Genomic DNA, 23853 nt, shown 5'->3' on the forward strand with positions numbered 1-23853 from the left:
CAACTGAAAAGCCTCCCCCCAGCAATCTCATTATTGCGTCGTTTTGTCAAATGCCTAAATCATACCGTCCGAGCTATTTCCATGAATCGTGACTCATGTTGTTCGTGACTCACACCCTGAAAATCGGCAAAGGTGAATTTCGTCCTCAGCTTCTTAGTTAATCGTGAAACACGTTGCGTGAAAAATGACCATTGGTTACAATCAGCGAATTTGTATCTTTTTCAAAAACATAATGATGGTATTTGAAATTAATTTCACGCGATTCACAGAGAATATATTAAAAAAACTCTGTGCTTGGACAAACAATACAATTTTTCAATCAGAAGATTGATCAATCATTTTATTTTTCCCTAGTTATTAACACTCGGATTATACTTATTTCAGTTTGACAAGGATCTTTATTTTTCGAAGTCAGGAGGAGATTCTCTTAATAAATCTTATTGACTTCAATTTTTGTTCAATCGTAGTTTCGTTTCATTCAATTCAACGCTGGCATACACGAATATGACAGCGATATATCGAATAAGTGATCGTTTATTACGTACCTGTCGATATATTTCCATGTTAAACCATGTGAGCAATGTAAACGGAATGGCATAGTAGAAAATAAAGTACATCCAATTGATGTAGATCGTACGATATAGTTCGTCAACCCTCATCTTTGTTGCGTTTGCGCAATATACCGGCACTTTGTACTTCCAGTGAATCTCTTCGGTGATCGTCATTTCCCAGAATCTGGAGCAAGTGGAAAAAGGTCGTTAAAACAGACCGTAAGTAAAAAACATTTCCATAAGAATCCCCGATCGTCTATTTTTGCAGCTGTATTCCAGTGCGGTACAAATAAGAGGAATAAAAAAAGCTGCGGAGACGAAGTGATAAAAAGACCCTCAACGGGTTGAATTTCAGGTGAAAAAAGTCGGTCGTGATCAGCTGGTCGAATCTTGTCACTCACTTCGGTATGTTGTATATTACAGAGACGACGATGATGCAGAGGACAGCCATCCGCGCCCTGCCATAGGTGCACATGGAGCGTGCCCTCAGGGGATGACAGACGGCCACGTACCGTTCCATAGTTACGGTCAAGGTGAGGTAAACTGAGACCATTTGCGCGATCGTGGCCAACGGATACAAGAACTTCACCAGCCTTGGGAAGACGAAAAACTTGTAATTGAACAAAACATTGGTTTGAGGATAGATGGCCGGCAGTCCGAACAGGAAAACCTGCAACAATGTGGTGAAAACATTGGATTATTGTCGATGTTTTGCACAGGGTTTAGTGGGGCGGGTATGAAACTTCACTGACGTGATATAAACAATCGAGTTTATACGGCCTTTACGCGTGTGACACGCCGGTACAAGTGCGACGTATGTACATCAGGATTTTCGGTGCAGGGTAGAGAAGTTCCTTGGGCTTGTGAGCCGACAGCTGAACAAATAATAATAATCGGTCTGAGTCTGAGTCTGAATACACGGGCGGAATGAATTACAAGTCCAAAGCTCATGAGCTTCAAGATCCAGGGATCTAAATCACTGTCACGTGTGAATACATGAAGGAACCGAGGCGTCCTGGTGTGCCACGTAAACTTTTGTTTGCATACTGACGTCAAGTGAAAACTCACGGGGAAAATTGGATCATGTCAATGCTGGAAGTTTCTAGATTGGAAGAGCTTATCGTCGTCGCTAGAAAGACAAAAAGATGACCAAAACTGAGACTGCTTCTCGTTCGTTGTTATAATTCTGACCTGTTTACATGCCTGCATAAGGCATGACAAAGTTGATATACCGGAAAAGGAAGCGCTGCCATTACTCTCAAAGATAATCGCCTGTGAAATCGATCGATTCTGTAATCAAGGAACAAATTGAGATTGGCGGCGGCTTAGAAATTGCGTGGCATAATTGGTAGGCCGTAGAACGAACGTCATTGCTGGGGTCAAGTAGATTTCGGTGAGCGTCCGTGATCCCAAGAGTCCAATCAAGGGAGCCATGCAAAAAATCCGATTCGCGTACGAAATCGTGGAGAATCAGAAACCGCGTGACCTTAATGATGCAGAGTCGGCAAAGACAGGACTGCAAATGACTTCGCGGATGAATGATTTTTCGTAAATGACTCGATGGAAGTCTTCCGATCTATGGCGACACGTGGTTACATTTCATACGGTGTGGAAACTTCAAGAAGAAAGGACTTAGCGAAAGTCTTGGAAAAAGTTTGCGACAATGCCGCGTGAGGATGCGAAAGGCGATAAAACGTGATCCATATCTGGGAAGGTGAATAAAAAGCAGTCTCCGGAAAGTCAGGGAAAGTCGTAAAAGACAGTGGAAGGCGTCACCGTCCCGGGATATTATTAATAATGTTGAAAATACGCGGTACTTGGAACTTTTTGAAAAACAACCCAAGACTGTGGGTGTATGAAGAATGCCAGAAATCTTCCTCGGATAGTATCGAAGATATATTTAAAGAATCTTGTTAAACAAAAATCTATCAAGCTTTATTCCTGCAGCTTTCGAAACGTTGTACGAACGTCGAGCTTGGAATTACTCTTGCAATTAATGGCTGTACCAGAGTTACAGGGCCGTTCCACACAGCGCTACATACTCCAGGGAGTAGGATAACAGACAACTTGGTATAAAAGCGAGAAGTTTCGAAATTAATAACCTTGCAGATGTGCAGGTATGTAATCATACCTCGTACCAACGTTTTTGCAAAACGGTCTTTTTCACTGCCTTCAACTTGTGCCCGCAGAAGTTCTGTGCAACTAATGTATCATCTAAAAGCTACGAAACGAGTCAAACGTAAAGTCTGCGATGCTCTAAAATGTCTCGGTACGAGAAAAACTCCCCGAAATTTGCAAGACGGTTTCGGTACAAACGTATAATGCAAGATTAATGGAACATCGGAAACTTACCGAAGTTAAAATGAGGACGGTGTCGCATCTCGCTAGGCCGATCAATAAGTAGTTGATCGAGGATTTCATCTGGGGCCGGGAAAGTATGATCATCGAAATGATGTTGCCGAATAATCCGAACAGACCCACCACATTCAGTAGAATACCACTGGTGATGAATTCTAAAAGGGCGCCCTCTCCTACCGGAGTATCGCATTCCAGCGGTTGTTTGGTCGTGAAATATTCCGAAGTATCGTTCTCCGTAGATCCGTTCGTTACATTTGAAGAAAAGTAAGACGTACTATTCACTGGGTATACTTCCGACATTTTGATACTTTGGTTCAGCGTACCGCATTAGTTCGCTGATTTTTCAAATGATTGTCCAATGCATGTTTTTTATTTTATTATTTCTTTTTTCACTCTTATTTTCATTGATTACCGCGACACACGATACCGGATATTTATCGCTAATCGGAAAAATTAATTTTAAGCGTATGATTTTAAGTGAGACGATTACTTTTCCAATTAGGAAATAAACGAATTGTTCTTGCCGGAAACACAGGTGCTAACACTAGGTAAGTTCATCTGCGCGCTAATCGCAAAATTTTCAAATTGCCGATTAATTGGAAACAAACTTCGATTCGGTGAAATTTTCTCGTAGTACGATTTAGGCCCAAGTTTACGTAACGTGATATTTTCCTCGTTGATCATCACCTTTTAAATTTATGCGACTTACTCAACGCGATTCGAAACGCGGTCATGCTTGATTTTTAGTTACACACGAATATACTCGCTGCGTATTTGTAAAGGAATAAGCACATTTTAGTCCTGATCGCGAGAGACAATCTCACGCATTCTTCTCAAGTCGATTCTCTCAATTTTTCTATCAGCGTAGTATATTCTTTGATCACATGACGCAGGGCCACAACACTCGAAGTCGGATCATCCACCTCCAAGCTCTGCATTGTTCAGCTTTATGATCTGCAAAATACCACGGATTCAATTAGTTTATTAAAAAAAAGGTAGGCCGTTAGGGGGAACGGAAGATTAAAAAAAGAAATCAACATCACCTAATCAGACTTAACCGCAATTGAATTGTTCTTGTTGAAAATATAGGTGAATATTCGGATGTTTCGGTCTTAGAATGCGAAGATAGAAATGGATGAAGGAACCAAGAGATCAGAGATTCGTGATGAGGGTGAATGAAATCTTGACTGTTGGAAATTTTTGTGAATTTTTACTGTCGGAATAGAGAATAATGCAGTGCGAATTTCACGCTTCTATATTATCTAGGAATCCTGTAGACCGTGTTTAAAAATTTCGGTTTGATTCGAAAAAAGCCGAATCGATGATTTAAAAACTGTACTTGAAGTCACTTGCTTATTAAATCTCATCACTAATTGGAGAATTGAATATTTGCTGAAACTTGGCAAGTCGCTACTTCAGTCAGGAGCTTTTTTAACGCTTGAAAACTTTGATATGAATTATCGAAATTCGCCAGCGAGTAACTTTTCCCTGACAGAAACCTTCAATTAACTTCTCGCATAATACTTATTTTCGTTGATTTAACTTTACTTCCCAAACGAAAGGAGAAAACGATATCGAATTGAGAATAGTTTAAATTAATATTCGTTTTAAATCACAGAATCTTCGATAATGTGATTAAACTTTTATTTCACTTTTATTAAAAGCAGCGGAATCAATTATCGACGACCAACGTAAGATTATACTATTATTTGTCTAAGCTATGCAAAGCGGGGAAAAACATTGTCAACAAATAATTAATCCGTGAAATTCCGATCAAAGTTTCTCACAGCCTCAGACAGCAACTCGTGCAGCGTCTATTCGAATAATCTCGTTAAAAAGACTTTCTTCGCCAACTAATTTTGCAACGTTTCAAAAACGTTGTCTCCAACTATCGTCTTCCATTCTCTGGCAATCTCCGTCGATTTGTAAAGTTAATTGGATTCTTCGGTCGAATATCAGACGCGGGAACTCGAGCCGCAAACTCACCGCACCGACCAAGTAAACTTCCGATAAGTATATTTAACAAGAAAGCTAGCTCTTTTGTTGCTCGCGCGAATCGCGTAGAAACGAGCCTCGAACATTCTCTTGGGTAAGATAAATGTTCGGTAAGTGCTCCCGACGGGCGATAATTTTTATCGAGAGATTTTCAACCTCCTCGGCCGAGCCACTGTCAACCGCTCAGCTATCTATCGCTGCTTATTTCCGGTCCCACAGTCAAGCAGTGCCTGCCGCCCGCCTCGGTCATCCCAATTTCTTTATTCGTGACCTAGTTTTTTTTTATCATTGTCTCGCTAAGTGAGCGGCCAGCGAGATTCAGACTCCGAATCCCCCTCTGTACGCATCAGCCTTAAACGTCTGCGTCGAATGTCATTCATGGCTTCCCTCGAAACGAGGACAATTATTTCAGAAGACCAATAACTTCGTCTCGAACAACGAATTCAATTTTAAATTACGTTGAAATTAGAGCGACGACAGAAAAAAGAAGAGAAGAATACAAGGAATAAAAAACGCCGCGACGAGAGTCTGAATTATTTTGCCTCGAAAACTTGTGAATAACGTGTGAAAGGCATACAGCATGCGGAAGGATCGATTGGAAATACTGAAACGCCAAGCTTTGCAGGATCGGTATTACCAAGAGACGCTGCAAGCCTTTACAAAATTGCATACCTTAGATCAAAGCTGAAACGTATTACATTGAAGAAGACGGCTGGATTACGTATATCGCTGAAAAATTTCACTCTATCGATGTTTCGAAAAGGCTGAGAAATGCAAGCCATAACTTTCAGACGCAGACTCCGTATCGTGGAATTTACAGCCGCGTGCCGTAGCTTTGTTGCGCATATGAAAGGAAATTACAAACTTAGTAGCGGGTATGCGTTGATATTGCCCGACGACGAGGAACAACATTCCGAGAGAGAGAGAGAGAGCGGAAGTATAAACGCATTTATTTCCGGTTAGCTTGAATTTACGCAACATAGAAGGGAATTATCCCGACGAATTTCATTCGGTCGAATATAATTGTCGGAAAATTCAATATCGCGCCTGGTCGAATAGCAAATTGTAAAATCACACGGACGAGCGGACTGTTAACGAATCGACCGTACATATGTACGATGGGTGATCGAGTTTCGCTAGCGGTGACTAGCGTATCTACGCCGTCGACAATAATCAATGATATTTCGGTTGCTTGTGATCGGCGAATTTCCTCCGCGGAGTGCGAAATACGTGGGCGTGAAAAAAGCAGTTCGAAGAAGCGAAGGAACAACGACTACGGAGGACGTCGTGCGTCCGACGATAATGAACGAGAGGGTTCGTCCAACCAGCCACTTCAAAGAAGCCTCACTTGGCACATGTCGCTTGTACAGCCCTGTGAATGAAAATTACGGGATAGCGAGTTGACTTTTAAAATCTCGTGGTTTCGATGAATCCGCCTCTCATTGTCAGACGCACTGAACGAGATGATGGATGCTTGGCCGGGCTGTTACTGTACATCCCTAAGTACGAGTTGGGCGTGGAATGCGAGCTGAAAAGTGAAAAGTCGTGAAATAAAGGATTATCGGTTTCGACCAAGCGGTGTAAAAAGCAGAGATAGGTATATGCGTGAACTCGCCCCGCGAATCGCGAAAACAATACCGTTCGTTTTTTCACTTCAATACGTGACCGTTGTGACTGATGAGGGAAACTTCATTATACGCGCGTCTGTTATTACGCTGTATTCCAGCGATTATTAATAGGTTATGAAATATTTCGGGTATTTGCCATAGAGTGGGTACGCGTCCCACTTGCAGCCAAGTTATATGACGCGAAGCGATACGTGACGGGGGAATTTTCCCTAATCGATGAAACTTAACGTGGCTCTGTGAGGAACGATGCGTTCCGAGATTCGTTGCACAGCGTTGATCAAGTGTAAAAATTCGAAGCAGCCACATCGTTGACGGCATCGTTAACCTCTGCGCGAATTCGTCGAGAACGAATCCGATGATTTTCGCGAGGCGCGTTCAAGCCCAAGTAGTGAGAGGCAGGTGCCGGTCAGACAATTCGGCCGATAGTTTGGTCGGATCGAGGCTCGTCGCGAATAGCGTTTTCCCCGCCCGTCGGTGGGCGGAATGCCAAAGTATGTATTTTTGTTCGCTGTCGCAAATTCTCGCACACTCCACGCCTTAGCGTCTGCAGACCCTCATCCGCGCCTCGGGCACGACCCATTTTGGAAACAGTAGGGAAAATTTCCCCACGAGGGATAAAAGAAACCGCAAGAAATCCACTCGGCGGTAAAAAAAATTTCACAGCTATTGTAACAGTTTGCATGTATGAGACATTTGGAAATTCCGAATAGGATAAGAGGTGTCGTAAGTATCGTGCGTGGAGAGTGGTTGAAATGTGCCGCATTTGAAACGTGCCGAAAGCGCCGGATTCAATTTTTTTACTGGCGAGACTTGGAGCAGAGAAATCAAACTTTGACGAACCATCGAAGTTTCGAATGGTCCGAAACCCGATGCTCATAGTTCCGAAAGTGCAAAATGCCGAAAGGGCGAAAATGAGCAAATTTCAAAATCTTGAACATCGAAATTCCGAATATTCGAAGACATTCAAATCTGTGAATTTCTGGCTTGGTAAAATTTCACCACTTTGATCTGTTTCGTTGTTTTGGATTTTCGATATTTTCACGTTCAGATTCCTGGTCATTGTGATTTTCGTTTTTTTTTAAATATATTTTACTCACACTCGTTGAGTAAACTGCGCTGTGTGAGTATATTTTAATTTTCGGAATTTTAATCCATCGTAACTTTACTTTTCGGAACTTTACATTTCGAAACTTTGAGCTATCGGGTTGTCGGACCATTTGAAACTTTGTTGTTTCTTCAAAGTTCAATTTCTTTACCTCAACTTTTGCCACTGAATAATTCGGAAGTAGGCTCTTTCGGAACCTTTCAAATTCGAGACTTCAACCCCGCTCATCGTGCACGGCAGCTCGAGAATTTTTGTTCACGATGAAGAAATGTGTCACTAGAGCGAACGTACAGTATTCATATTCAATAGAACATTAAAATCGTCTCGAGATTGCTAGATCATTCTTTTTGTGAGCTTTTCATAGCACACCAGCAGCTTTTCGGTGCCAAATTTCAGTCGCAATTTCTTCTGCACCAGTCCGACTGTTACCCACGCGAAAATTGTCAGCAAGTCAGTGACTCAGTCGTTGGTGTAAAGCCTCCAATATTGCTCATTTCACCAGGATATAATAGCTGATATTATTCAGAATGCGCCATCTCGACGTAGGGAAATGGGAATGCCTGCGAGGTCGTTGTCTTGGGGTTGAAATTAGCCAGGTTTCGGGAGTGAGTAAGGACGTGGGTGAACCGTGCATCCCTCGAGCCTTGAGACAAGTTCGGATGGAGTTGTCATGCCAAAAGTTACGAACTTCCCAGCAATTCCTCCACCACGCCGTGTCACGGTCAAGAGGGTCAACCGAGACGCGTATTTACGACCTTAAGTTCCTCCGATACAGATGTCGTTACATACCTACATGCCTGCGTGTATTTTCAAATTCCGTTACGCATATTTTCGTAGCCACCTTACGCCAATTGCAAATAAGAAAGGATGGACCGTGAGCTTGTAGATGGAAAGACTTGTCCTTAGTTATATGGGGACGATGACGTGGGAGAGGCGAGGAAGCAGATACGCTTGTGTATTTCTGGTGACGGAGGCAACAGCTGACCTGCGAGCTACTAGCTTTTATACGCAAATACTTAAAGATATCGCTCCTGCCGGCGGCATAGTTTTTTATTTCACTTGACGATACGGACTAATTGTGAGGCCGAGTTTGTTTCGCTCAAGCCGATTTCTTTGTAAACTTACTTAAATCTCTCGCGTTATTCCGCAAGAGCGTAATTGTTCATTGGCGATAATTAATCGGAATTATTGTCTGTTGTAATGTCGCGATGCGAACAGGCAATCTGAACTATCTGACGTAAAGAGGAAAATACGGATCTGCTCGTATTGACGTAGAAAAAAAATTGGTACATCTATTTTTCAACGCGTTTAACAGTTTTGCCAAAAAATACTCGATACTCTAACCTATTATAAGCGAGTTGAGGTGACGAAGCGCGAGACTTTGGTTTGTACAACATATTGTAATAGCCATGCTATATTTTTAGCGAACATTTGTCGAATCGATTTCTTTTTTTCTCCAGCCAAATTTTAAACGATGAAATCTCGTAGAATATATATATTAGATTAATTACAGCTGTATAATATCGTGACAACTTAAAAGTGTCGGAAGACATGTTTTTAGATTTATTAAAAACGAAATTCAAGGCGTGGACTTCGACGACAGATCCAGATGTTATGATCAATTTTCGCGGTTGTAAGTTTTTTTTTATTTTTTATACCCTTGAAACGATAAAGGTGACGTGAAAATAAATGACTATTCGAGGCCGGGTTTGCGAAGCTGCGCTTAAGTATGAATTTACTGAAAATAAGAAGATCATCGTCACAGCTCAGGTGAACGATTTTTCATTCCCTAAATATTCGGGCTGCGTTCATCATTTGACAGCCATAAATTTCAACAAAAAGAAGAAGGAGTGAAAAGTAAATCTAATATCCCGAAGGGAGGACGAAAAATTGGTGCGTGGTAAGTCTGGATGATTTGATGCGAAATGACCCTGCTCACATTTCGATACACATGAACGATCCTATCAATTTCGGTTACAAACCGTAACCGAACTTTAACCAGGGATACGGCAAAGCGTTTATTGACCCTTATCCGAGTAAACGTGCTTTACTACTTTTCGAAGGAAATTGGCTATAAATTTAACATTCCGTACATTAAACGATATTTTCACGTCGGTTTTGATACTCTTCGAGAAATCGAAACGGCTATTGTACAGTCACACGCGTGAAGTATAAAACTCACTATTCTACGATATTATAAATTTGTTGTACTCGCTAAATTCACCAGAAATTTTAGCACAAATTTTATTACCACATTGTGACATAAGAGAATTTCCATATCCACGAGCTTTCGCTTCTGAACTTAATTCTATGTATATTTACACGAAAATATACGGTGGCGAGAAGTCGGATAAATTTTCACTGTTTCACCGAAGGATAATTACTTCGGGTAACCCTTAATATGGGACTGAAGAGCTGTAATCAAGGTTCCGTAGGTGAAACCGTGCACAACTTAATCCAGACGTTACATTATACACATTCCGCCTGCCTAGAGAAACTGGATTTCCCTCCACACGTTAGGCCAAATTGTTTCAGGGAAACTCCCTCCACTGATTACCACACAACGTGCTCACGTGGCCGGCGAAGAGTAGCGAATAAAACAAGCTGTAATCACACTATTCGACCCCCGAAGATGACCCTCTGACCCTAGTATTAGTAGTCGACAGCTGTTCCAATTATTCAATTTTACGTACCTATGTGTAATATTATATTCAGTACGAAACTACAGTCCGGCGATTTTGACCATTTCTCTGATTTAACTTTGTCACGCGTTTTACCAATTTTATGAAAACATCCAGGCTTGAAGATTGCATCTGCTTACGGACGTAAGAAGCATGGTAATCGAAACATAACAAGCTTGATACGTTTAAACTGTAACAGACATCGGGTTTGCAAATTCAACGACTTACTGAGCAATTTTCAATAATTTTTCAGCGATAAACTCGAATTTATAGACTTTATCCGACTTTGACTAGGGAGTTGAAAAAAAAAAACCCGGTGCAAATGGTCACGAAAAATGTGCAAATGGAGAAAAATGCCTTCGTTGAAAAGGAAAAATCGTAAATCGTCATGATAGCCCATTCGGGATAGTTTTCAGTTACATGCGGTGTAGATGAATTATTGCCAACAGCTAAAGTTGTCGGCACTTCTACGATCGTGTCGAGGTTCGAATGTGAAAAGGTAAGAATCGATTACCGCTTGCTGCATGAATTAGTCGAAATAGAGAGGAGTCAACTTGCCTTAAAGCGAATCGCAAGGGGAATATTCGACAGTTTCGATACGCCCGTTCCTATTTTAAACTCGAGTTCACGGCGAAGGTAAATTTTGTGAAAAGCCGATGGATGAAATCTTCAGGCTGTGGACTCGCGGAAGGGAAATTTCCCCGCGCAATTATCAGAGATATCCGTTCAGAGTCCATCCCGCTGCTGGAATATAAACGCGGCGTCGTTAAACGTCGCAAGAGATTTTATCCCCGAAAGAGGTAGCACCGACTGTACGCCTCGCACGTTGTACGAATGCAGGGAGAGAGAATCCAGTAGCTTTAGATCCCTGTGAAAAAAGTTGGACGATAAAACGCGGCGTTGTGGAGTAATTGAAAAACTAGGGGGAAGAAAAGCTGCCGTAAAATATCCCACTGATGTGCATAAATGGGGTTTCCGATTCGGAAACTCGAGTCTCTGCGGCTGCAGATTACAGCATATTAAAAACTTGGTCTTTCAGCGGAGCTCGAGAAGTTGCGTGGGATGACTCGATGTATTCTTGCAATCCGAACGCGGTGGCTTTGAGCGTTCAAAATCTTGCTTTATTGCGTTTTTTATTTTAGCACGCAAACGCGTGTCTTTGCGCCCACGAAATTCCCCCACTTCGTTATAGTCTAAAGTTGAAAAAAATGACTGGTCCAACAGAATATGATCAGAGTGACGAATATTCGGTTGGGTAAGAATCGGATTGGAAGAAATTGCGGTGTTTTCATCATCTAAGCTCACGCGTCCATTTGGAAAAAAATGATTACCAAATTTTTTACGAAAAGTTGAAGACTCGAAAAGTCGATATTGGATCGACAGTTTCTTATGAAAATAACCACGTACACAAAAATTATGGCACTATTTTTTGAATCTCGAAACTTGTTCACTCGCATTTGATTAAATCTTTGAAAATAAAAGTATTTTATGTCTGATTTGAAAGTTGCGATAAATCGCGGTAGGTAGTGTACGTACAAAGGCAGTTACCGAGTAGAAAGAGAATAGAATGCAGGAATCGAATTGGAGAACTGTTTTACGACGTGTGTCAAGGGAATCTTGAGGGTTTGGAAAAACGGGAAGGGAATTATCACGTATCGGGGACGCTGTCTGGGACTGTCCGGAAAACGTCCGGCGAGGAGGTTTGGAGTCTTGGGAGTTTCAATTTATCTTCCCAGCTTCTACAGCAGGGATACTTTTCTAGGTTTCTGGAGCAGCGAACTTGAGCGAAAATTCTCTCAGTCCATCTACACGCGAGATGAAATTCCAAATTTCAACGTTAAGTTCGTCGTTTCCATAAGTCCGATGCGTTACTCGCGGAGGTTTGTTCACCGAAAATGCATAATTTTAATTTATTTTATGATATGACGAGATGATCGTTTTTTAAAATTCGATAATAGAAAATACCGGAATTATCAATAAAAGCTTAGATATCGCTGCTTCGTTTCAAATCCCTTCAAATTTGTTAAAAATTCTGTAGATTCGTTCGAATCTAAGCTTTTGTTTATGATTACGGTATCTTTGATTTCTCTATTTCTAAAAATATCTTTGTAGCTAATTGGTAGTACGATAATTTGATAAATATTCAAGGTACGACAACGTAATGAAATTACTAAAACGTGTGAAATTTTTGCGAACCGAGCACTTTAAGAAGCGAGAACGAAATACGACGTGATTTCGTAATTGCAGAAAGAACATATATATACAATCATCCACGTTATTAACACGCAACATTTTGCGTGATAAACACTTTGCGAAAAATGAACTACATTTGGCACATAATCGGATAAGAAAATTCCGAGTTGAGCTTTTACTCAAAGCCCAAGCGGCGAGTAAAAACTACCAGAGTGAAAAATTCCGAGTGACAAGCTGAGCTGGGTGTGTGTGACGCGTCTCCTTTTTCATACCTCGTATAATATATATTAGTCGATGTAACGCGGGTCCGGACTTTTATTAACAACACGGGCGCATTTACAACTAGCTCCCAAATCCAAGGCGATATTGTTACCTAATTTAGCAAGAAGCCGGCAGATTTTCCATTGCCTACCGGCCATCAACCATCACAGTCGTGAAAGAACGGTAATTAACCTTTGACATACAGGCTCAAGGTCAGAGTATCCTCCGCTCCCTCAAGAAATGGCAGTAAATGCGCGCGATTTACGCCACATTCATTTTAGGAGATTCACGTAAAAAAGCTCGTTTCCGTGCCTTCTAGTTTGATGCCTTCATTTATTGTTCCAGAAGCTAGATGATCTTCCAGTTTTTTTTGTTTTTTTTTTCCTTTCTATTTATTCATTTCCCGTTTCGTCATACCGAAGAAGGGAAGTTGTAATATCAAGTCGAAAAATCAGCAGTGCAGTTTTCACTTCACGTTTCGTTTTCTTATTCATGTGCACGTTATTCCTGCTTTGTTTTCACATTTCTCTCGACAAACGTCAAGACACATTATTCTGCGGTGTATTAATATTGATTGAAATTATTTTCCGTGTCATCGTTAATTTCACAGACATATATACAACCCGAACGACCAAGAAAGAATTTCGTATCTTGCAGAGTTTCTACTTATTCGGGTGGTTGAAAAATGGGACTAGGCATACTGCCTGATACAACATGGAAAAGTAAAAGAAGAAGGGGACGAAGAAATGGCGCGACGAAAAAGGAAACTCAATCATCCAGAGAGACGGCTGAAAGCATCGGCGAATTCTTGGAAAAGATGACGATAGCACAGCTAGCACGCTCTGCAGAATGGTTACAGAAGTAATTGCCGTATGAAAACGATGAAAAAAAGTTATCAGAAGCCAAAAATAAGCGCGGAATCGTTGAACCGTGAAGGGCTCGGTAGCTGCCTTAAAATAAACCAGAATGATGAATATTTGCTTCCTAAAATAGCGTGGAATGGATGCAATTTATGCTTCCGTTTAGCTTCTGACGAATCGCCTAATGCAGTGACATGAACATCTCCCGACACTGCAGCTGAATCGATTATGAAAGGTGGAGTGTTTGCTGACGAAGGCAGTGCGCTTATCCACCTGAAATTCACTCCCGATAACGTTACTATGCACTACCTTCGTTCGATATTGTTTATCAAAATTATCGGGAAAAATTACACACGGCTCGTTTGATCGACCGACAATCTAATGCGTTACGCACTTGTTTGCCAGTTTCTATGAATAACCGCACGACAAACAAACGACCAGTTGAGCATGAAGCTTAAATAACTGGTGTGATAGCTTAGACAAGTGGAGATTTTACATTTCGATGGTTAATCGTAATCCTACTATATTTGTTTACCTAACGTATCCAATTATTTCCATCAACTATCGATCGACGATGATTAACATATCACCGTTGTTTGTTCAAGCGCGCTTCGCGAATGCCGAAATTAGGCGTTCGATGAAATCTGCTTTAAACGAGTAATAATTTTCAACACATGACCAAATCTCAACCACACTTTGCCGGTTAATCTGCCTTGTAAATATTTTTTTCGAAAATGCCAATGTATAGTGAGCAGCGGTGAAGCCGTAAAATATTTTGTCAGCGCAAAGTGAACTTGATAGGTACAATGATGTTGAGCCAAATTCTGTGACACGATGTTGTTCTGTCCGGTCTTTACTTTAATTTATTTTGATAATATTTAAAGTACAATTTTCGTATCAAGTCGCAATTGTGCCGCCTTTATTGTGTAAGTACATATAACAGCAGTAAGTAAGATTGGATTGTTCAATTATTTCAACCATATAATGGAGTAATTTGATTCTGTAACGCGGCATTCAATGTGCGGACAGCAATTAGGCGCACATTTTTACCGCGTGTAATATCGACGACGGAGGATAGACGTACAGATTTCTGTTTGAAAGTTTTAAACCAGACATGAAAAATAACAGTTTCGCGAGGGGTTGCCGCCTTCACCGCAGGGGATAGTCGGTATTTTAAATTAAAGCGTGGGAGGGTGCAAGCCTTTCTTCTTCTATCCGGAGCTGGCTGTAAGCAGGAACGCCGAAAGGTGACGTCCGTCGTTTACGGCGGGTTGATATTAAAAGCTATAAACTGGTTTTACGGTTTCCCGTGTTACCGTTAATGCCTCGAATTAAGGATGAAAAGAAATCAGATACGCCGCGGCTCTGGTTAATAATCCCAATCTCGACCTGTTAGCGTCGAGCTGGAAGGAAGATCAGCTCGCGTATCCTTAATTGGGCTGAGGCAAGGATCTCGGATGGCTGGCCGACTCGCGGGATGAATTAATGATGAATGTCTCGCGAGAGACGCACGCGATGATCCTCTAACTCGATCCGGTAATTAGCCGCAAGTACAAGACGGAAACATGAGGCGGAAAGTCATTAATGCAGCTTCAGCTTCTAGCCCACTATCTTCCCTGTCGCAAGAAACATTCCCCGCATCGTTTCACAGATCAAAGTTTTACGCAGGTTAATTTTGGATGACATTTCGCACGGTGGATGATTAACGCGTTGTCTTTCACCCGAAGTTAATACTCGGAAAGCAATTTTTGCTCTGCTGTCACGTGTTGAGTCAGTCGTCGAAATGATTCTTTGTTCTGATTCTAGGACCGTTTTACGACGGGCTCAATGTTTGACAATTCGGTAAGTGATAATTAACCGTTGAATAACGAAAGAAGAAAAGTTGTTGAATCTAGTGTGAACGGCTTTAGAGTGAAAATAAATTAAGGCTTTGCGTTACTTCGTCGTTGTTTTTGAGAATATCGTATTCAGAGTGGCGATGTGCGTTAAAAATAAGACGCAAGGGTGTGTGCCGCGAGGGGCCAAAAAGCAAGAATATCCGAGGGATTTCAAAGCGAGAAACAACGATGCGCGGTCCCTTCGGAGCACTTTCAAAGCTACCCTTGTCTTCGGGGGAAAATTACAGGCAAAGAGAATGGAGAAAAGAATGAAGAGAAGCGAAAGACGAGCGTGATCGCTGAGACTTGGACAAAACGCAATCTCGGCACGCTGATCCTCTGCTCCAGAGTTAGGGAGATACATCTCCGTTTTGCGAAATATCATCCTGAATACCCTGCTGGAAAACTGTTGTGCTCCTGAACAATGCATAAGCGGGTAATTTTGACGGATGCTTTATTACGTCGTTTGCTTAATTAAGAGGATGAATAAACGCAAAGTCCAGTCAAAGGGTTACGTGGGTCTTGAATTTTCCAAAAATCTGTTTTTTCTATAATTTTTTTTCCAGCGTAATTACAGAACTACTAATTGTTTTGCGACATATAGTTCAAATGTTGTTCTCTCATGTGCCTTAAGTTCGATTAAAATATTTTTTTGATTATATATATTTTTTTTTTTTTTTTAAATTACAGAAAAAACAGATTTCTCAAAAATCCCTGGTTAAAAACCCGCAGTCTAAACAAAAAGTTTGGAAGGAAAAGGATCGTTTGAATAAGCTGGAAAAAATTGGTTTTCCGCTATAATTTTCATCACCATGAAAAAGAAAAAGTCTGTCGGTAACGAACGAGAGAAAGATCTGAAACTGACAGGACTTGGCAGCTGGATAAAAAAGTTTTGACAGAATAATTAGAAACAAAGATTTTTGATGAACAGGAAATCGATAATTGAAATATATATATATATATATATATATATAAACTGGGAAAAACACAAAGAGTTTATTTAGAAAAAGTAATAAGGAGAAAAAAGTATATGTTCATCGGTAAAACATTGAAATTCGATTTATTTCCAGTAAAGGCGGAAGTTTGGATTGAACAGTACATGGTGATTTTTCACGCCCGTTAGTTGATTGTCAAAATCTGTAAGTTTCAAATTTTTTCATCGAGCCGTTACCGAGATCATCGAGGAAGTTTCTCGGGCAGACCGATTGGCTGAAATCGAAACCGAAATTGTTTTTTGAAACCTGGTTTTCGGATTCTAGAGGTTCGAAATTGTTACATTAAAGTTAGAAAGAGTAATTTTCGACGAAGGCCAATCTTATATCATCTTATATCACCAAAGGCGATGCAAAGTAAATATCTTCTGCAGTGAATTCGAAGGTAATTAAATCACTATTATATTATACAAAGGCATCTGACAAAATTTAAACAACATAAGCGCAGACACTAACAATTTGGTAAAAGGTTTTACAATGAGAACGTTGTAAATGATCGAACTCTGGTGTTTTTGATTCTATTTTAATATTCTTTGGTCTATTTTGCCCACTAACTAGATTCTGGCACATGGTCTAAAAGCATTCAAGAATTTTCAGACGACCTCCGGGGATCCTTATGGCGAACAAAATGAGCCCACGAACATTATAATCGCATGAAAAACACCAAAGTTTGATCATGTTGAATGTTTTAATTACAAAACATTTTCTCAAATCATTGGTGTCTGATTAGCTTGTGTTATTTGGTACCTTTTCGCTAACATCATTGGCGTAAATAATGTTGCTTGAGTTCATTAGAATTGTTTTTCATTATGTTTTCCAAACTCGTGATTCAGAGTCTGGGTCTGATTCATCTTTAAGAAAAATCTGAAACCTACATCCTGTAAACACGGAATTGGCATTCATCGAACGTAATGCATTTTCGGAATATTCGCCTACAGGTTAACATTGGATATCAAATTAGCGGATGGTTGATAAGAGAGAGCTAAAAATACGGAGGGAAAACCTCCCGGGATACAAGCAGGACGGATTATCGATAACGTTCGGCAATATACGGATTATCTGAATCCAAAACATCCTTTCCATTACTGACTCACGAAAGAACCTCGAGAGTTTCGTGATCGATGGTTAATTTGCGAAAATACGAAGACCTTATTTTTCCTTCAAGTTCGAGCCATTTCTGATTGAAGAATAGAAGCATTCCCAAGTCTGCGTATGCGTACAAATGGAGCAGAGAGCTTTTTTACAAGTCGTCAGAGATCCATAAAATACGATTTACGATATGATGTTCATCCTTCGACATTTTTTTAGAACCGTTCTTCGCAAGACTTTGAGGAGAGGAAAAAAAAAAAAAAAATTCTCACATAAACCAGCAGTGAAAATTATTCTCGTTGCGAATTTGCGACGTCGGATTTCACAGTTGAAACTGTAAGACAGCTTAGGAAAGCACACTTTTCGTCATTTCTTTAGCAGCACGCTGTGGTGAAATTATTCACGAATAACTGGGAAGACTTTAACGTAAGTACATAATTAATCTCATCACATTCAGGCTTGATGCGCTCGCGACGCTTATATTTATCCTGGCGCCTTAAATTCACCCCTTTGCATAACTTTTGTCTACCCTGGCATTCTGTATAACAGTCAAATAATGAAACGAGGGAAGAAGTTTATATCTCCAGTTTCACGTATAATAAAACGTGACGGTAATCGGTACGCGTAGCGAAGAGAGGGTAAATTTTCGTTACGTGATCTCAAAAGTTGGCAAACATTTTTTTTTTCGAAGTATATGTTGCGTATCATTTATCGTACGACTTGAAAACCCAAAATTTGTTGCAATGTTTTATCCATTTGTGACAAATTTATGCAAATTTGGCTTGTTTCCGGTAAAGTAACTCTCGAATATTTGATTTATGATATATCCGTAACATCAGATCGAAACGCTTTGAGAAAAATAACTTTTTTCATTCTCGCTGTAGAGCGAGTAAAAACAACACTATAGGATTTCCACTGATCCGGGGTTAATTTGTCTGAAAATTCGGACCAAGCCAGATTATCCGAAGCTTATTCAATCCCAGGATATGAAATTTGATAAACACACGTTACCGAAACTTTGCGATAAAAACTATATTCGAATTTTACATCGGGTCGCGAATCGTTTTCTCTGACAATTTCACCGCATATGGTAAGTGAAAAAAATTCAATAAAAATCACCCTCGTATAACCGGGAGCGAAAAAGAAATGCGTAATGGAGGGATATGATAGCGGCTGAAAAGAAACCGGCAACGCATCTCGCAGATGCCGCAGAGAAATCTGAGAGGCTCATCTCACCGAGCTCACCAAATTGGATGCGCAAGCGATTCCCGCAATACCACCGTGTTTTACTACAAACTTTTGAAAAAAAAATTCGTAAAGCTCAAAGGTAAAAGGATGGTAAATAAGGCTTTAAATTTTGCCTGACGGGGATTTTTTCAGGCAATTAAACTCACTATTCACCTGCTTTCGGAAATTTCATAACCGTCACAGAATTATGCCACCGTTTTACCAGCGCGCGAGAAAATCTGAGAATAAATTAAGACCCTAAAGACTTTGAAAGGTTCGACGCATTGTGTTCGTACCTTCTTATAAATTTTTTGATATTTGTGTTTTTCCGAAGTTTTACGCAAGAAAAATAAAGGGAAAAAACAACTGAACTGACCGTTTATTACGTATCACTTTTTTTTTTTTACAGCTCCACTACAGCGACGAAGTTCAAACCAAACCGAAATTTTTATTTTATACACAGATTTCGTACGGTGATTTATGACGTTTTTTCTTCGATTCCTTTTCTTTTAAAATTTCCAACTGCACAAGTTTTCTCCGCCAGTTAAACGTAAACGGGAATTTCGCTTGATTGATTCTACACCGCGCATTCCTGCAATTTAATTAATTGCCGGGATTTGTGTTTCTTCAGCGTTATCGAGCGTAGATTGATTGACATTAGCACCGCTTTAATCGGCCAATGTAAACACTGTAACAGTCCGGCATCCCAAGTCGAGTTATTTACACAGTGCGGAAATTCTTTTTCCACACACCGGACACTCTGTATGAATGTATATATTTGAGAGTAAATAATTCCACCGACGATACGTGTAACGAGACACCCAAGTTACGTGCGCGTTTCAATTTTGAACAAACAAACACCGCTCGACGAGGGAAAATACTTCATCGAACACACATACACAGTTCGTTATTGTACATGGTATAATCGTCAGGACGAGTTGAAATATTTTTCATATCCTTAGCGTATGTAATGTAGATACATATTCACCATTAATCACTGTCTATATTTCCCCCGCGTATATGATAATCTTCAAGTCGTAAATCTTTATAAAATCACACCGAATCACTGCAGCACAGTTTCGTTGCACGATAATTCTTTAATTTCGTTATTAAATCCCCGCTCGTTATACATTGCGCGTGATATTAAAATTCAATCTTTCGACGCACTGTTTGCATGAGGTTAAAAAAAAAAGCAAACTAGAAACAGAGTACGACTTTCACCAATTGAATTTAAAAAAAAAAAAAAATTGATCCATCGTAGTAGAATCAAGATTGAGATAGAATTTCACAAAAATTCGACTCCAACTTTTTATCCGAGTCGTAGTTTCTCCGCAAGTTGCGAACTCGCTCAACAATTCTCAATACGTGTCATCCGTCGTCGTATTATAACGATCCGATTGTTTTTCGTTTATCTTCTATTTATCTATTATTAAAAATCCTGCATTCCGAACACCGGCCGGTGTAAATCACGGCCTCAAGTCGAAGCGCTCACCTCGGACAGCGCACTGAGCGACCAGCTCCTGGCGAAGGTCCGCGTCGACGGCCGCCGGGGTGGCGTCGTAGACCTTGGCAGTGAGTTTCGCCTGCGCTCTAGCGACGTCGTCGAAACCCGGTGTCAACTAAACGTCGCCAAAGTGCCTCTCCGTACGTTCGGAATACGTATGCGCAGTGTAATCTTTCATTCTTTCATGCTTTCTCACCGAATACCAGGAGACGGACAAACTGTCGAATTGATTGGACGGTTGTAACGCCCGATTTTTATAAGCTGCAGTTCGACCACTGCCGTCACGGTTTCAAAGTTGAAAAAGCTTTTTACCTCCGTTCGATTGAGAGTCAGGGCTTTGCGGTTTCGACGTCGCGTCGGTCGCTCGCCTCCGTTTTCTTGCGATTCGGGCTTCTGGTGGGATGCGACGTTGTTTTATCATGCACTGAGAGAAATTTTCAGTTCCGGTCACCGCTCGGTCCTTAACGATTTTCATTTTTTACCACAATCGAAAAATATTGTTCTAGGTGGAAAGTGAAAATTGGTTTTCTAGCTGTTACCGGAAAGTCTAGTATCCGTTGCTATTCTTTCTCATTGCGATCACCGTTGCTATATTTTCTTGCAACTGTTGCGAAAATTTAATGCTTGTGCAACAATAGATTCATGTTAAAGCCTAAATTTAACTAAAAAAGTAGAGTAAACCTCACAAACTGATTTTGCGTTGCAACTACCAAAAAAGGATCGACGATTGCGCAGAATGTTTAGGCGTACCTCGTTTTTCGTAATCCCAACAATATTCAAACAGTTTTTTAACGATACCTGTTTTACTGAATTTTTCTAGTCACTGTAAAAAACGAAATTTTTCTCAGTGTACGAGTGTTGCGTAAAGATAATGAGATGCCGATCGGTTTCATCGCTCGGCTCTGCGTGTTATAATCGCAAACATTTCGAGCCGGGGACAGGATGGCTGCTAGTTTTTGCCAAATACAATTCACGACATTTTCAGGCTTTCCACGACCCAAAACCCAGTTTTTTCTTTCAAGACTCGGATACTCTATAACATCTGTGTTCTCGATACAAATTTTCGTATTCTTCTCATCGTTTCGTCGTCTCTTAAGAAATGCCAGAAAAGAATTACTCAAACTTTGAATGTGTAGAATTGATATTTTAATTTTGTTACACGATCGTTTTCAACTTCCCTGACAAATCCAGGCTATTTGCAAGATTTCTAGGCGAGTGACCACCTTGAAGATCGTTTCTGCCGGCTCGTTTTATACCACGAAAGAATTCGGGGAATACGTATAAAACGATACGCGTCTACATCTTTTCGTATCCGTTAACCACCGAAAGTATATTATGTGTGGCATAATGAGCCTGAAAGCTTGAGACACGATATAGCATGAATGAGAAGCAATCAAGAAAATTGTCGGAGCTGAAGAATTTTTTTTCCCCAAAAAAGAAAACAAAATAGCCTGGAGCAGTAATTAAAGGGTCGTGAGCCGTACGTGGTTTCGTTTCTTTTACTCTAATATCCCAAGTCATTTAATTGCAGGTTTGATTGAGCGACCGGGTTAGCGAAAGCGAAGAAAAACAACGGGGCGGGGTTGAAGTTCCGAATTTGAAAAGTATGAGAAAGAAGTCAAACTTTCACGAAACAAGTAAATTCCGAATGGTCGGAAACCCGATGGCTCAAAGTTCCGGAACGCAAGATTCCAAAAATTCAAGGCACGACAGAGCAGAGTTCCGAAAAGTAAAGTTTCGATAGAGTGAAATTCCAAAAATTGAAATACACTCACACAGCGTAGTTTACTCAACGAGTGGATGTAAAAAATCAGTAAAACCGAAAATCGGAAAGACCAGAATTCTGAACGTAAAAATATCGAAAATCCGAAACAACGAAAGATCAAAGTGACGAAATTTACGCGAAGCCAGAAATTCACAGAACTCAAACTCTTCGGAATCATTCAGAATTTCGATGTTTCGGATTGTTGAGCGCTGGGTTTCGGACCATTCGAAACTTTGATGTTTCGACAAAGTTTGATTTCTGTACTTAATTCGGAACTCTTCAAATTCGGAATTTCAACTCCGCTCCAAAACAACGCAGCTGTACAATTGACTTAGGAACGAGTAGAGCGCGCATATTCGGATTTCATTCATCTCTTGGTTAATTCATATACTTTTACCGAATCAGTTACATTGGCTGATAAAAGCTCGTGTCCGGCTGCAATGAAAAGACTTTTCCGATCAGTACCGAATGTACAGTGTAACAATTGTAACATAGACGGAAAAGAAGAGCTCGAAAAGCTGCTTGCATGACCCCGACGTAAGTAATCCAGCTTATTGCTGACTCCAGAATTCGCAAATGTTTCCTCAAGGGAAAAGTTTCCTCCGGACCGCCATTTGTTACCTTTCTAAGGGGGCAATGACCGTTGTTCTCCTGCCCCATCGTTATCCTGAGCTTCAAAAGCTTACCGTTGAATACAATTGCAGTAACGGGATGAAAGAATGGTACAAAATAATTGCAACATGTTGGAAACGACAAAAATTTTGCACGTAAAATCTTTTACGAGTAACGTATTTGGTAATTCAGTGTCTCTACGAGGAAGGTTCATTCGGTTTAGGATCGTTGAAAAACGGTGCCAGGTATGCGAAAGAAGTTGCACTGCAGTAAACGATAAAACTTGAAAAATACGGCTACGTGTAAGCTTCGAGCAAAAAATGGCGTCTGGGGAAAAGGTAGTGGGTAAGCTTTCCATTTCTCCCTTGGTATGTAGAACGAAAAAAACAAAACTCGGGTAAATAGATGCTCAAGTCGATGCCCGAGTGACTCGAATATTGAAAACTTTGAATCCGTGGAAAGGGAAGCCCAGATTTTTCGTGCAAATAAATATACAAGTGGGATATTCGACGCGAATGATTCTCCGTGGTAAAAGAAAAGTTTTCCCGACATTTCAGTGTTGATTTGTTGCTTTGCATTGCAAAGAGATGTTTTGCTAGCGTGAAATAAAGTTCAAAATCTTTATTTGGCATATTTAATTTCCCTCCCTCATTGAATGAAAATAATTTTAAGAATCTGCCACGCCTCTTTAACGCAACGCATTCGCCAGTATCTGACAACTACACTTGCGCGAAAAAATATCGTCATTGTGAAAAAAGCCTGCCTGCGAAAAATAAATCAAGTACTGGTGTACGATATGCGGAAAGTCACTCGACCCGTTTGCCACTAGTTTGATATATTTGAAAGGGCAGAGTGGTGGGTCCTCTCTGGATAAATATCGCGCTATTAGGTAGTAAAAATTTTCACCGAGTTAACAATCCATCAACGGGAAAGCGCGTAATATGCATCGTAGCTTCTGTTTTAGACGAAAAAATTTTCCGCCGTTCCGTGTTGTCCGGGAAAAAATAACATATCCAATTTTTCATCTCGCGCGTAACGAGGGTTGAAAAAATAGATGGATAAATGCAATTATTGGGGTCATGGATTTGGCTCGGCGAGGATGCACATTACGTAGACGATCGCGTTTATGAAACGGTTTCAAAGTGTCGGCATGCT

At 40.5% G+C, this 23853-nt stretch overlaps 1 protein-coding gene across 7 annotated transcripts in view; it reads right to left on the reverse strand.

Moving 5' to 3' along the window:
* The window catches only part of FMRFaR (FMRFamide Receptor), a 28532-nt gene extending 8200 nt beyond the window's left edge, over window positions 1–20332 (reverse strand). The window contains exons 1-5 of one of the 7 annotated variants that reach the window (XM_069134479.1): window positions 20124–20332; window positions 19194–20014; window positions 2904–3863; window positions 953–1221; window positions 546–735 (exon numbers count right to left, since the gene is read on the reverse strand). In XM_069134479.1, coding sequence (XP_068990580.1) covers window positions 546–735; window positions 953–1221; window positions 2904–3209 — 765 coding nt within the window. In that variant the 5' untranslated portion in view covers window positions 3210–3863; window positions 19194–20014; window positions 20124–20332. The other 6 variants (XM_069134480.1, XM_046616548.2, XM_046616546.2 and 3 more) reach the window with 6 other exon arrangements.
* Window positions 20333–23853: the final 3521 nt, after the last annotated feature.

This window comes from Neodiprion pinetum, chromosome 3, assembly GCF_021155775.2.
Source record: "Neodiprion pinetum isolate iyNeoPine1 chromosome 3, iyNeoPine1.2, whole genome shotgun sequence".
Taxonomy (NCBI): domain Eukaryota; kingdom Metazoa; phylum Arthropoda; class Insecta; order Hymenoptera; family Diprionidae; genus Neodiprion; species Neodiprion pinetum.